Source organism: Xiphophorus hellerii, chromosome 20 (assembly GCF_003331165.1).
Source record: "Xiphophorus hellerii strain 12219 chromosome 20, Xiphophorus_hellerii-4.1, whole genome shotgun sequence".
Classification (NCBI taxonomy): domain Eukaryota; kingdom Metazoa; phylum Chordata; class Actinopteri; order Cyprinodontiformes; family Poeciliidae; genus Xiphophorus; species Xiphophorus hellerii.
In genome coordinates this window covers 4,296,511-4,312,196 of record NC_045691.1, presented here as the reverse complement: position 1 = coordinate 4,312,196, position 15,686 = coordinate 4,296,511, and the positions used below count along the sequence as shown (strand labels likewise).

The following is a 15,686-nucleotide window of genomic DNA, read 5'->3' as shown; positions in this document are numbered from 1 at the left end:
TCACCTGGTTGGACAACTGTTCATCACACCAACGATGTAATGATGACAAAACCTTCATCCAAACACGGTGTTTTAATACCGTCGATCTGTATTCAGCTGTTCTCAGGTTGGCTGCAGGCATTTATCCTCTTTTACATTTTTCCAGAAATAGAATAAAGTCCATTCCGCCATCTAAATGCTCTGTGTAAAGTTGCCTTCTGCTTGTTCCCCACTGACAACTTTTAACATTTTCTTCTGATTATTTTCCACCAAATCTCTATGACCATTTAATAGCAAACAATCATCAAATCTAGCCAGACGGCAGAACATGGTAGACCCAAAAACTTTGTCCTCCAGGTAAGGGATGTTTACTGTTTACTTCGGGACAAATTGCCACAAACCCACTGAACTGATTGACAGGTTCCAATCAACTGAACAAGCCTGACATTCAAAGTGTGTAACAGAAGTGACCAAACACCCCATTTTATCTGCTGCCTCAGTGCCAAAGCTGCTAGCAGCCGCTAGCAGCCGCTCGTTTCCTCCTTCAGAGGTTTTCAGCGGACAGGAAAGCAGCTTCTCACCTTTCTTCACTTTCTTCTGCAGCTTGATGGTGTCTGAGGATTTCTTCTTGATGTCGGCTCTGGCCTTCTTGTACTCTGAACAGGAACAGGAAGTCGTAAATGAGGGCGGGGACTGGCTGTGTGCGGCGGCGGGGGGCGGGGCCTACCTTTGGCGTGGTCTTTGTCCAGCTGGCTCGCCGCTTTCTTCCACTCCTCCATCTTTAACTCCAGAGGTACGATGAGACTTTCTGACAGCGCTCTGAAAATACGCAGAGACCCGGCATCAGCTTCCTGCCGCACCAGATTAGGCTCAACACCGCGTACAAAAACCGTAAATATATTCACAACAACGTCTCTAATGACAGGAGCGCTCAATGACATACAGTCCTGATCTTCCTACTAAGGTGCAATAATACTGTACAATCACTAGCAAAAAAGATTTCTGTTACATTTAAAACTAGCGACAAGACATTTAGCGACATTACATACATGGCAGAGTAATAAATGATTTGAGCTTTTAGCACTTTTCCAGTGAAACTGGCCACTCAGATATTTACACTAGAGCCACAATCATCCTTACATTCATACATTTATGAATATCTATACATGTATATATGAAGAACAGCAGGAAACTTGATTAGAGCTGCAGTTAATGATTATTTTAGTAATCAACTAATCTATCAATTATGCAGGTGATTAATCGAGTAATCAGACAAAAACTATAAACATCAGGCTCTGCAGAAACTACTTACACCTTTCAAACCTTTAGCAACTCATTAAAATGATTATTTTTTATTTTATTGCTTAAATTCAACACCATGTCAAATCTCCAGCTTCAACTCTGAAACAATCCAACTAAATCAAACTAACGACTACAAATACTTTCAGACCCGAGATATTCGCTCCAAGAATCTGATTTAAGTCATAAATGTTTCGTCTGCTGTCATCAATATCTTGCTCTGCTTTTATCTTTACCCGATACAGTAGCTGCTGCATCGCTGCTATTTTAACGTTAGCTAGCGGTGTGTTAGCTAGCACCTTGACAGGCAGCTACTGTGATCAGTTGGTTCATGGAAAGCCAAAGTCTTGTTCCTTGTCTTCTGTAAGCTGACAAATTGTCACATATTTACCTAAACGTATTTTGCAAGCAAACATGAACGACGGCTGAGATCGATGTCTGCGGCCGGTGGTTTCTGTTCAGCTGCTGCAACATTTACGCTAATGCAGAAAGCTAATTCCAAACTCTGCTGTGTTGTCGTCTTGGTTTAGCTTAAAATGTTACCAAACTTTGGACAGTTTGTTATTTTCTGGGCGCTTCATGTTGACCTGCACAGCTAAAACTAGCTCTTAGCATACATGCATCATTAGCATAGCCGCTAGCGGAAGCGTTGTGCGACAGCGAAAACCTTCTCGCTAAAACGCAAAGCTAAGAGTAGATTAACAAGATTCATCACATTTAACAAATCATTAAAGTGGGCAGAACCAGGACAAGAACCAGGACCAGAACAAGAACCTGGACCAGGACAAGAACCAGGACCAGAACCAGGACAAGAACCAGGACCAGAACAAGAACCAGGACAAGAACCAGAACAAGAACCTGGACCAGGACCAGAACCAGGACCAAATCCAGAACCAGAAACAAGACCAAAACCAGGACCAGGACCAGGGTGGGCGGGGCTCCTCGGGTCCTTCTGGGTGAAACTACCGGCTGTCATGGCTGAACTGGGCCGTCCGGTTCTGATCAAAGCGAAAGTATTCCAGCTTTCAGGCTGACGAAGCTGATCTGAACAGCAATAATCACACTGTAAAACAAAATCCAACCAAGTATTTTTATACCGTTTCTACTGCAAATATCTGAAATAAGTCAAACTTCTCGACTGAACGATGCGGATCTGATCTGTTCACTTCTTTTTGCTTTTTATTATTTTATTTTACATAATTTGGACCAGAACTCCTCTGTGCCAGTAGAGCAGTTCTGGGTAGAAATTATTTACAAACATTTTTAATCTTAAACGGTTTTCACGATTTCGCCTTAATTTGCGCTCCTACTCTCTTCTGTTAGAAAATGTTCTGTTAAATGTGTATTTTTTGTGTAGTTTCTAATATCTTACTACACTGGAAATAAGAAAAAACAAACAAGTAGCTTTTCAGACATAGGAGCTTGTTTTCAGTAAATAGTTATTGAGTATTGATAAAAATAACTAGTTTCACTGGCAGATTTTTCCACTTCAAACAAATTTTTTTTTCCATGTTACAAGCGAAAAATTGCCAGTGGAAATCATGCTTTTTAAAATTAATATTCATGAATTATTTACTGAAAACAAGCTTTCTTATTTTGCTCAAAAGTTAGTTGGGAGTTAGTTTTGTCTTTTTTCGAGTGTACTAAGAAACTAAAACTAAAAACTTAAAAACACTTGGTAAGATTTAGTTTTTGCAGTGCAGTGAAAAACGAGTGACGCTGCAACAGAGAGGCTGAAACGGCTTCTTGTCTCTTTATCTTTGTGGGAACTTTCCATTCATTTCTGCAGCATTTCTCCTTGTGAGGACCAGTGAGTCCCCACAGCGTAATATGTCAGGAAAACGGTCCCCACAATGCATAGAAAACATGGCGCACCCCCCCCCCCACACACACACTCCCACCCACACATACACTCCTCCTCTGGCTGCTGCATGTGGCCATACGTCAGGAGAGTAATTCAGCGTCTGGCTCCCACACTGTCAGATGAAATATGTCATCACAGCAGCATGTCCTCCCCGCCTGCTGTGTGTGTGTGTGTGTGTGTGTGTGTGTGTGTATGTGTGTGTGAGTGAGTGCATGCGTGCGGGTGTGTGTGTCTTACGTGGTGAACAGTTTGAGCTTGGATTCGATGCTGCGGTGCCTCATGCACATCCTGGTGAGCGCTGAGCCGATCTCCTTGGTGGCACCTGCAACAATCCCAGAGTTTCACTTTAAAACTAAAACCAAGTTCTGTCATCGTGAGGATTAGCATGCTAATGCTAATGCTAAGCAGATCCACAGCAGTGTATTAAAGTGACTGCTTCCCAGTGTCATGCAGCAGAGGTGAGCTCGCTCTGAAATCACCATTTCTAGAAAACATCTAGAAGCTCTGAATCTATTCAGGGCTGCAGCTGATGATTATTCTAGTAATCAATTAACCAACCATGATGATGATTAATCAACCGATTCAACGATTTATCAACTATTATGACGATTAATTGATTGGATAAAAAACTAACACATTCTGCAGATTTTTCGTTTAACTATTTACAATTTTGATGCAACATTAAGAATACATTAAAAATCCAAATAATTAAATCCTTTTTAAATAATAATTTACTGTCTAAAAGTCGACATCATCATTCCTTTAGTGAACATTTGATCTTTTGTAGCAAACGATCCTCCAACGTGAGAAAAACTCAGGCTTTCTGCTGAGTCAGAGAAGAGCTGATCAGGAAATTATTATTAACAGATTATTAACTGATTGCAAAAGCTGATTAATAGATTTGTTTAACAGAATGTGAACCAGGCAAAGTTCTGGCACAACAGACTCACTGGCAAAGCAGGTTCTTTTTTATCTTAAATGCAAAACATTTATTTTTTACAGTTTTGGCTGAATTACTGATGAAAGTGTAACTGTGTACTCCAGTTAATCAATTACTAAATTAGTTAATGATTATTCCAATAATTGATCAACTGTTTCAGCCTTAAATCTTTTGCAGTAGTAATCTATGTTGAATCTACATGAGATTCAGCTAATTATGACAATAAAGTGACATATTTGATCAGAAGTAAAATGCAAACCCTGACCAGAGCAGACAAACAGCAACTGATCAGAAAGATTCAACAAAACCTAAAATTATTACTGAAAACTATATTATTTCTTTTTTGCTTTTATGTACATTTTATTTAAAGGTTGTGTCATCCAGAGGTTATTTCTACCTTTCTTAATAATCAAACCTCTCCTATAATCACTGATTCCTCTTCTAGTTTCCTGATTTATCTTTATTTTGCGCCACAGATTCTCCATCAGCTTTTATCCGGGACGTTTTCATCTAGAGCTTTGCTCCAATAGAGCTGGAACAATGAGCAGATTTTCACAACATTTGAATATCTAAATCTAGCAGCTTTGCAGGAATCAAACTGAGAACTGCAGCTCCAGGGTGGAAAGCAGAGAATTGGAGCGTTTGTTTCTGCAGCAGGTTGGAGCTAACAGGAAGTCCTGGACAGATATTAACCCCTTCCTCCTCCTGCTTCCTGTCTGAAACAAAACCTGATAAACCACCAAACACGGGCAGATTGCTCAGCATCATCTTCTGCTCAGAGATCTGAGTCAATAGTTAATAATAGTTCAGAATCCATCAGACATCGGCTGCTAGAAACAGGAACACAAAACTCCATCACACCAGCCCAGTTTAATCCGCCTCAACCCGACTCCGGTCCGGTTTGTTGCTGTAAACGTCTTATTTTTGTTTTATACAAATCACGTGACATACTGTATATACACCAAGACTGAAAGAAGTGCCTCCTGGTTTTCAGTCTTCTGATTAGGGCTGAAACGATCCCTCGAGTACATCGATTATTAAAATTCCTCGAGGAAAATTTACCTGCCTCGAAGCTTTGTTAAGTTATGTTTTATTATTTAGCGCACCGTGTTCTGGCAGTCAGCTGGACATGTAGGAGGTTCGACTGCGGCTGGTTTATCTGAGGTAACCGCGGTCAGCGCCACTCAGGGCTCAGTAGGATGTCTTGTGATGTGTGTGTTCCTGAAGATGTGCTGTGAAACCTCATGATGCCGAAGACGTCAACAGTTCTGCTGCTTCCAGAGAAACCCAGTCATGTGAAGCGACCAGAGAGCAGTTAGCCGGGAAGCTGCTTTGAAAATCAGCTGATTGGGATCTAATTACGCCGAACTGGGAGATTTTCTCTATACAAATGTAGTTTAGTCAATAAATGTGGTCAGTTTGTGTTATAGAACCGATGAAGGAAGGAGAGGTTAGATGTGAATGAATTACACTGCAAAAACACAAAATGCACCAAGTATTTCTGATTTCTAGAGCAAATATCATAGAACTGCTGAAATCAGACAAAACTAACTTACAAGTAACTTTTAAAAAAATATGGGAGCTTGTTTTAAGTTAATAATTCCTTAATATTGATGAAAAGGTTCTAGCTGTAAGTGAAATAATCTGGAAAAAATGTCATTATTATAACGGGGCATGATATAACGGGGCATGATCTCATTAACTCAAAGTCGGGAGAAGACGGTGCTGCTGCAGAATAACGTCCAGTCAAAAGTGACTGGTGCGTTCTGTTTCCATCGCCTCTGGTTTTTATCCGATTCTCCTTTTCTGTCAAACTGTGACTGAAGAGAAACTAAATAATCCATTTTCTAACCAGACTAACAGATTCAGTGAGTTGGACTTTAAATAGGACAAAAAGCTGCATTGCCACCTGCAGATGTTGCAGTAACACTGTAAATATTGACATGACTTTAACCCACGCTTTGATTTAATCGTCTTCTCAGATCCAACTGCAGAGACAACTGAGAACAATTACCTTTAACATCAAGATTAATGTTGAGTTCAGACTGCACAGCGATAAGGAAAACAATCCAAAACAGGCGATACTACGGTGGCCCTGAGGTGCAAACCACTTCAGCAAATTGAAAGCACAAATAGAAATTACAAAAACACAACAACAAATTGAAAAACGCTACATTAACAAAACGTTAAGGGTATGTCCCAGTTGGAGACCTGAGAAATGGCGATTGGACGACAGTGCTTTTGAACCGGAAGTTATCGCTTGAGTGTTGTTGCGATATGCTATCGCCACTTTCAATATGGCGGACGCCATATTGAAAGCGGCTTTATCTACCAGCAAGCTAATACAAGCTAATACAATACAATAAATGGACCAAACTTCGTAAAGTGCCGTTCTGCAAAATATTTTAAGTTACTGAATGTCACTGACACAATTTCTCACACATTATTATATATAGGAGTGAAAAAAAACTAAGGACAACGTTTCGAACTTGTTGATGTGATTATTTAATTGTTTTGGGGCAGAATAATTACATTTGATTCTGATAAATCGCTTTTATTGATGAACACACACACACCTTTACAGTGGTGTATTCATGAACATATTAACACAATTCCATAATTCAATGTGCATTTGCTGTTTCAAGATATGAATAATTTTTTTTTACTTCATTTAAACTTTTAGGCCTTTTATTGTAAAGACAAACTTTGATAATAGTTGTCAAACTTTAGCTACATATTTCTACTTTAAAAAAATATTTATTACAGTGTAATATGTCAACTGTGCTATAGACAGCAGTGTGAACGAAATCTAACAAACTAAATTATTTTTCATTTCTTTACATAAACTGTCATAATACCCTAATACTTCAAATGGAGATATTTCACTTAGAATACACAAAAAGTGAAAGAAAAAAGTGTGCAGTACATTATAAATTTATTTATATTATACTGGCGACACAGAGCACAGGCAGGGTTCAGTTTGCTGGTCAAACTGGGAGCAGTTCGGTGACTAGGCTTTCTGAGACATCTTAAGGCCCAGCTCTGCGGCAGAGCGCCGCAGAGCGCACAGGTTAAAGCGAATGATAAAAATGATCTAACAGCGTATTAGAAAATACATCCCTGATTCGTTCACATTCAGGAAAAAAAACGTATCGTCACCATATCGGGGCATCAACTTAGCATCTAAACACAGACATTGTGGAGATGAGCTGCGAAACAGAAGTCTGAAGAAAAACGGTTGAAACTAGTCTAAGCACCACGTTCTCTTCACTGCCACTTTCAAGATGGCGGCGACGTAAGTAGGACTCAGCGTATACGTGTTCATGCATATTGTCCAATCAGCCATTTCTCAGGTCTCACACTGGGAGACATACCTCTTCCGTTTTGTTAATGTTTAGCGTTTTTGTAAGTTGTAATTGTGCTTTGTTAATGTTGTTGTGTTTTTGAATTTGATGAAGTGGTTTGCACCGTGAGGCCACCGTACGATACTGATTTATATCGCAATATCAAACAGAAGTATTTTAATGCTGCCTGCTCATCTGGAGAATATTTCACAGATTTATTTTTAAAAGTTGAACATGTCAAACAACTTATTTGGATAAACAAAAGAGAAATATTTTAAACTAAACTTTGGAAAATGGATTTATCTTTTATTGATGTCCAATAAGTAAAATATAAATTGTCAATCTCTCCTATGTGCAGCTCATTTTAAATATCGCTTTTCAATGAGGAATTAGAAAAGAAATCTAAAAAGACAAAAAAACTAAATTGTTTATTTCCTCAGTCCAAACTTCAGACGTTTTTAAGAGAAAATATCTAAACAATAAAACAGGCATCAACTATGATTGCAAAGAACAGATATTTCAATTCTTCCTCAGTGCAAACTTCAGCAGCTGCCAAAGACATGAAGTAAATAAAACAGACTCTTTGTTTCATCTGCAGTCAACGCTGCTTCGATTTCGGTCCGACTTTAAACAGCAGCAGCTCTCTGGACTGAACCGTTCAGGTTTTATTATTATTGCCATCTTGTTTTCCGTCTCGTTTTTAGTTTTTCCTCCTCTTTTCATTCATGTCCTTCCTGTTACCTTAAGCAAGAGGCTGCAGCTGCAGAAACAGTAGCATGCTAACATTAGCGTTAGCATGTCTGGCTGCTGCTAACCTAACTTAGCCTTAGTATTCCAGCCTCATGATTGGTCCAGCAAGAGCAGCTCTTCCTCTGATTGGCTGTTCTGATAATTACATTATCGGAAGCGGACGCAGGAACTATTTTAGAACAGGAAGCAGGAAACAGTAAGGAGGTTCTGATCCAGACGCCAGTTTGGATCCGGTGAGAAGTTCTCCTCCTGCCCGGTTCTACAGACGTTCTCAGGAAACAAGTCTCATTTCAAACAGAATCAGCCTGAGCTTCTTGCTGCCTCTCATTTCCCACCAGTAACCCAGAACTGAACACCAACTCGGTCCAGTTCAGGTTCTGTAGCGGTCCTTCTCACCTCTGGTCCCAGTCGCCATGTCCGCCACTTTCTGGAAGGCGTCCAGGAAGGCTCCGGTGAGCAGGAGGGTCGTCCTGCACAGAACACACAAACATCCAGAAATATCACAGCTCTGAGCTTCCAGCGCGGTTCCTAACGGCCAGCCAGCGTTCGGCCGATCGGTCGCCAATAATCACCTGATTTATCAGAGAACCATCAGAAACACTTTCAGCAAAAAGAACAAAACCAATCTGAGCTTCAGACATTTCACTGATTTGGCATTACCAATCCCAGATCACCAGATACCACAGGAAACGGACCAGTAGAACCGCCGCACTAAACAGCTGTAAACATTTACTCTGAACAGGTTTATTCATTTCCTGCAGCAGAACCAAAGCGGGTCCATCCTGCCAGCTGAGCTGCTGGATCCAGATAAGACGCTGCCGGCTAGAAGGTTTGATCGTTCGGCGGCCCGGCCAGCCTTCATCGACGGAACTTCTGTCTGCGCGGTTCTGATCCAGGCGACACGCGACTGACAGAGCATCAGCTGATTGAAGGTTTCAGGCCGCAGAGCGCCGCAGAGCGCAAACTCACAGGGTTTCCCCCAGAAAACTGGCTCAGCCCGGCGGTCGGTCCACCGGGCTTTTGTATTAAAAGATGTTGACAGGAAACATGAAATATTGGGTAATTATGTTACTGGAAGACATTGCCGACACTTAAACCCACAACTATAGAGTCTTAAAAGCAGCAAATCAAGAAAATACAATTAAAATAAATATCAATTATTTGCACTTCTGTTAAATCCAAATTAAGTCATCGGTTAGTGGATCTAAAAACACGAGCCTGTAATGCTGATCACATTTAGAACCGGCCCAAGGCATAAACAAACTAAGAGAATATCACTGCTGGACCGGAGCAGACCGGAGTCGGACAGGAACGGACCAGAGACGGACAGGAACGGACCGGAGTCGGACAGGAGAGGACCGGAGTCGGACTGAACCGGTCAGTCGGTAAGTTGTATTGTCAGTCATTCCAACCTCTGAAGGTTTTTTAGACCTTTTAAACTTCCAGAAACGCTCAACCGCTGTGAGTGTTTGTGAAAATGGAGGAAGAAAACTGGACAAAATTGTTGATTAAAATGAAGCATCAATATCAGTGTAGAGCAGAGATAATCCTTCAGTCCTCAGAAACATAAAGCAGCAGCAGCTGGCGGCGTCTCGTGTTAGCAGATTCCATTTAGCATGAAAACTCAGGCCCCAGGCAGCTGCTGTCAGTGCAGACATGAAACCGATTCAGAGACTTTCTATTACTGCCGTGATTCAAGAAACAAAGTGTGTGAAGGAGCAGAGAGTTTCCTTCTGTGGCCGACTGGCAGCAGCGTGACGCTCATCAAACTACGGATGCAACAGGAAAGGCTAAATGTGGCTTCAATGTGACCAATACTGTGATTGTAATTTTCAGAAACAGTATCCAGATTTCTAATTTCTGGGAAAAGATGCAACTTGGATGATTAACTGGACTTCCTGTTTCAGCAGTGTGAGCCTGCATGGATCCACTTTGAGCTCTAAAAGTGCTGAATCATGAAGTTATGGCGGCTGTGGTTACCTGAGGTGGGTCTGCAGCTTGGCTCCTTTGGAGACGAAATCCTCCCAGGTGGGATAGCTGGCCTGCAGCAGACAGACAGACGGTTAGTTCACTGAACAGCAGCCGTGTTTTACACGCCGAGCCTAAAGACTTCACCTGAACCGTTCTGACCTGAACAGTTCTGAGCGGCCTGGTCCTGTGGTCCATTAGAACCTGCAGCCACACAGGGCCAACCGGCTCCAATCTGTTTAGTTAGAAATCCTTCAGTCTGTAAGCCAGTAAAGAGGCTCTAATGTGTCACATCAGCCAGATTATTATATTCTGACGCTCATTAATCATTCAGGCCAGTTATATTTTAACTCTTCCGGTTTGTCAAAGACAGAAAGAAACAAGAAAACCAAAACAAAGAAAGAGACAGTGGTGACTAAAACAAAAGAATAAACTGAAATTTAACAAGTTAAACATTCAAGACACTGACAAAATACTAAATTTACAATAATTTCTGGGTAGACTTGTAGTTGAAAAGCTTAGTTATGAATGTTTGGCGCCATGTTCAAGCAGCCAACATGTTGACTGAAAAACAGACAGGAAGACAAATAAGTTTAATACACCGGCGACAAAATAAAGCAGGACCAGGAAAATATTTCCAAAACATCAACAACCTTCTGCTGCTTTGTTTTAGTTCAACAGTTATAAAGCCCTAAGCAGCAACAGTGGGGTCAAAGGTCAAACTGGTTACCTCCATGGTTCCTTTACTGAATGTCACTGAACCAGGATTACAGTTAAACCATCCCAACCCAAACCAACACAACCCAACTAAACCCAAACCAGCCCAAACAAACCCAAACCCAAAAAACCCCATCCCAACCCAACTGAAACATGCTAAGTAACTTTAGCTTAAAGAGAAATGGAACAATAAAAGTATTTTCTAACTACGTTCCTCAACACAGCAAAGGATCTGAATCAAACTGTCCTCATTAGTAGATCCTGATTGCATCAGAAATTATTACATGCTCATAATTAAATCTAATTAACTTCCAATAAAGAAGCAGAATGAAGCAACCCTGTGGCTAACCAGCGTCCCACACACAAATTCCTGACTTTGGCTTCTCACGCTACAGATCAATAATTTTGCAATAAAATTATTGATCTCTTTGGGTTTGACACCAAAGAGGAAAAAAAAAACATTTTGTCCCACTGTGACTCAGAGAATCACATATGTAATGAAATAGTGAAGAAACAGATAACTAAAGTGATTAAAAGAGTTCAGTCTGAGGACAAGACGCTGCTGAGGGGAAATAAAGCTCAGAGAACCATTAATGCACATTTTACCCCAAATTAATAATACATCAAATTTATTTAATGCTTTTTAGGACACCAAAGAGAAAAAGTCCCATTTTTATCAGATTTAAAAGTTTTATATATCCAACCAGAGAGTTTTTCACAGGACAGAAATGACAGACATCACACAGAAGATGAAGAGATAATAAACTGTAAAGTTTATTACTTCTGGGTTTCTTTACATCAAAAATAATTTAATAATTTAACCCAAACTGCCAGATTTTTTGACAAGTTAAAGTGTAAAGTAAAGCAGAATATGCTGCTCCTACAGCATTTTGTGAAATGACTTCATTTTATTCAACACAATGCAAACGCTCTGTCTGCACAGATGAAGAGTCACTCCCCTCAGGATAACAGCTGCTTGAAACTTTCCTCCCGAATAATCAAGCTGATAATCATCTGACTAATTGGAGGCATAGATCCCAAAACATAGATCCTAACATAGACTGTAACATCTGGACAGAGGAACTTCACATCCCTGATCCAATAAATGCTCACTATTCTAACCACAGCGAACAGAAACAGACTGAGAGCTGACAACATGTTCTACAAAATCTCATTTCCTGGTTTAGATGTGAGTAGCACATTGACTGCATATGTATTGATATTATTAGCAATGCAAGCTAATGCTATTAGAGAGAAAAATGTTGTAATGAACATTAGCTGGCAAGCTAATGCTACTAGCTTGCATTGTGGTCACAAACTGCAAAGATTAGCATTGCCTGGGATTTTCCAACCTGCAACCAGAAAGAGCTGAACTCTGGCGTGACAACATTCCCAGATCTGACTAAAACAAAACCAGACATTCCTCAACCAACCAATGAGGTGGCTGGATTCAGCAAAGGTGAGGCTTATTGTTAATATCTGCTCATATTTACCACTCAATTCAGCAGTTCAGTTATGATCAAGTTATTTTTGTGACAATTCTCAGGAAAAGAGATGAAGCTGAGCACCCAGAGGGAAGCTGAAGGGGGAAGATGGAGGATTTCATGCTGCGTTCTTCATCCCATCCTGACCCAAGACATGTTTGTTTACTCTGAACTTTGCTTTGTGTTGCTGAGGAAACCTTGGTCTGTCAGAAAAGCACAAAGCCCCATCCTAACTCAGCTGATCTCCTGATGAAGATCCTGAGGTTCAAAGCGGAGACGCACACGCGGCCTCCAGCTTAGCCAGACCTCGCTAATCATGCTGCATGCTAGCAGCAGGCTGACAGAGATAAAGCTTCACAGGAAAATTCCTCAACCTGATGAGCAACAGAGCCGCTTTCACTTATCACCTGATTCCAGCTCTGGGAATACCAAGAGCTTTAAAACATCGTAAACAAGCTGCCCGAAGAACAAAAAGGTTTTTCAGCACATTCTTCAGGAAATGCTGCTGCTAGTAGCTGCTAGCTTCAGGAACCAGTCATGATGTGTTCAGCCAAAACAATGTGATTTTTTTTATTTTTGTCTTTTAGCAAACAGCAGCAAAGAGTCTGTTGATTTGGAGAAGAGGAAGTCAGCCAAGTCTCACGTGACGTTTCTTCTTCTTTGCATCTGATTTGTTTATCTTTATCCGGCTTTCAAACTTTTTCCAACCGATTTCTCTTCTGCCTCTCAAAGCTGAAGCGGTCAGCTGGTTTTTCAGAACCTGAAGCATTTTGTCTGACTGGAAGCTGCAGCTTCATAAACTCTGATTTTCCTGAAACATCTGCCTCATCAGGCTTTGAGCCGGGCGTGACATAAGGCCACACCCTGCATCGAGCTGCGTTCAGGTGAACCGCCTCATCATCTGTGCATGTCAGGACCGAACCGGGTCTGAAACCGCTGCGGGATCCGCAGAGACGCTGCAGATTGAGCTGCTACGTAAGAGATTACGGCGTTATAATCCCCCACAGCAGGCTTCCGCCAGGCAAAGAGGGAAACCTGAACAACCAATCAGAACTGAAACAAAGACAGCCACAGCAAGCTTTCATTAAATTCATGAGTCTCTCCAGATCTGATAGGAATGTCAAATATTCAAAATACTAACTTTTCCACTGGTCATTGAATGCATCTGAATTAAAATCATACTCTTTTGCCCATGAACACATCACCAAACTGCACAGTTGGTTAGGATTTTGGTCAGCTCTGATAAAGGCATGATTTCATGCATAAATTGGGGTAATTATGTAATCCTTTCATTTCCTGTTCAACAACAACCATTTAATATCTTTACTTTCACTTTGTTAAAAACAAAAACCAAAGTTACACCAAACAGAAAGAGCTGGAGGCAGAGCAGATACCAGCCCAGGTCAGGGGAATCGCTGGGAGTCCATTTAGGATTAATCACTTTGTTTCTTTCCTGCCAAACAAACTAAACCTGCATTAACTAACAGAAGCAAAGTGGAGAACAATTTATTAAAGGTTCTCAATCCAAACAACAGAGATGGAAACCGTTTCTGATGGTTTTTACAATCCAACTTAAGAGGAAAGCAGATCGGGCTTTTTCTGTTGTTGCTCCTGTTCTATGGAACAATTTACCTTTCAAATTAGATCTGCCCCACAGCCTGGATCATTTTAAATCGCTTCTCAAAACTCATTTTTATTCTTTGTCATTTATTTGAAGTAGTGTTTTGATACTCTGTTTTTATCAATTTGTGTTGTTGTCGTTCACAAGAACAGCACTTTGGCTCAGTTTTACACCTGTTTTAAAAGTGCTACATAAATAAATTTGACATTGATATTTACATTATCGTCTAATGTTAGGACAATGAAAGTTTTAAAACATATGTAAAATCTTTTTGTTGTTTAAGTCACTTGCTGCAGCTTTAAGCAGACGTTCAGTGTGAGATTTCACTGCAGGCGGATTGTTTACTTTAATCAACCTGCATTTGACTTTAATGAACATTTCATTTTTTCTTGACTTTATTTTATATCTGTGTTGTGAATAATTTATGGCTGAGAGCCTTACTGTTAAATATTATTTTACTAATTGCAGGTTTTTCAGTCCTTTTGACTGAGTAGCTGCTGTTTTGTGTCTGCAAGTATTTTGCATGTTTTATGTCTAAATTAAGTGAATTTATTACCAGATCATTTTTCCATTTTGCCAGATCACATGGTAGCATTTATACCTGAAGTGAAAACTGAACAGGTGATGGGTAATGATCGGAATCAGCAGCGTCCCTAGCTGCGGCCATCTTCACTTATTAGTACAGAACATTTAAGAGACAAGCAGCTCAAAGTGCTTTCATAACAGAAACGTCACACAGTAAATCATGAAACAGCCAATAAACATTCCTTCTGCCAAACGCATTCATCAAAATCATCAAGCAAAAACACGAGAAATATATTGATCGATTTTTCATTGATTACTAATCAAAGCAGCTACAAGCAGCTGGTTTTTAGCCTAAAAGGAGCTCAGGGTTTTGGCTGTTTTGCAGTTTTCTGGAAGTTTGTTCCAGATCTGTGATGCATAGAAGCTGAATGCTGCTTCTCCATGTTTGGTTCTGGTTCTGATGCAGAGCAGAACCAGAACCTGAACCAGAAGGCTGATCCAGCAGCAGATATTTAATCCGTTCAGTGATTTATAAACTACTAGCAGATAAAGTCTCAGTGAAGGAATGTAGAACTAGATGATGTAGAACTAGTTGTTGTAGAACTGGGTGGTGTAGAACTAGTTGATGTAGAACTAGATGATGTAGAACTAGTTGTTGTAGAACTAGTTGATGTAGAACTGGGTGATGTAGAACTGGGTGATGTAGAACTAGTTGATGTAGAACTAGATGATGTAGAACTAGATGATGTAGAACCGGGTGGTGTAGAACCGGGTGGTGTAGAACCGGGTGATGTAGAACTGGGTGATGTAGAACTAGATGATGTAGAACTAGATGATGTAGAACTGGGTGGTGTAGAACTAGATGATGTAGAACTGGGTGATGTAGAACTAGATGATGTAGAACTAGATGATGTAGAACTGGGTGGTGTAGAACCGGGTGGTGTAGAACCGGGTGGTGTAGAACCGGGTGATGTTTTCCTGTTTGTTTCTACAGAAAACTGAACTCCGTTCCTCCCACGCTAACCTGCGGCCCGTTTCCCTGGAAGGAATCGGCGCTATGAGGAAATATGAAATATCATATCAGCACAGTGAGTCAGCGGCGCTCAGCACATCACGGCCTGCAGACGCAGGGTGTGTCTGCTGTGTGTCACAGCCAAACGGCCTGCACTTAACGCCACACCCACACTTAATTATA

General features: G+C 40.7%; 1 protein-coding gene and 1 long non-coding RNA gene across 2 annotated transcripts in view; one reads left to right on the top strand and one right to left on the bottom strand.

Annotated features, from left to right (window-relative positions):
* mtss1 (MTSS I-BAR domain containing 1) overlaps window positions 1-15,686 on the bottom strand; it is a 33,115-nt gene that overhangs the window by 12,286 nt on the left and 5,143 nt on the right. The window contains exons 2-6 of the mRNA XM_032549382.1: window positions 10,157-10,218; window positions 8,573-8,646; window positions 3,380-3,464; window positions 707-798; window positions 561-635 (exon numbers count right to left, since the gene is read on the bottom strand). Of these exons, the coding sequence (XP_032405273.1) occupies window positions 561-635; window positions 707-798; window positions 3,380-3,464; window positions 8,573-8,646; window positions 10,157-10,218 (388 nt within the window). The remainder of the gene's footprint in view (window positions 1-560; window positions 636-706; window positions 799-3,379; window positions 3,465-8,572; window positions 8,647-10,156; window positions 10,219-15,686) is intronic.
* Window positions 10,227-14,183, top strand: LOC116710406 (uncharacterized). The gene is made up of 2 exons (XR_004337091.1): window positions 10,227-12,320; window positions 12,408-14,183. It is a non-coding gene; the product is annotated as an uncharacterized LOC116710406 (long non-coding RNA).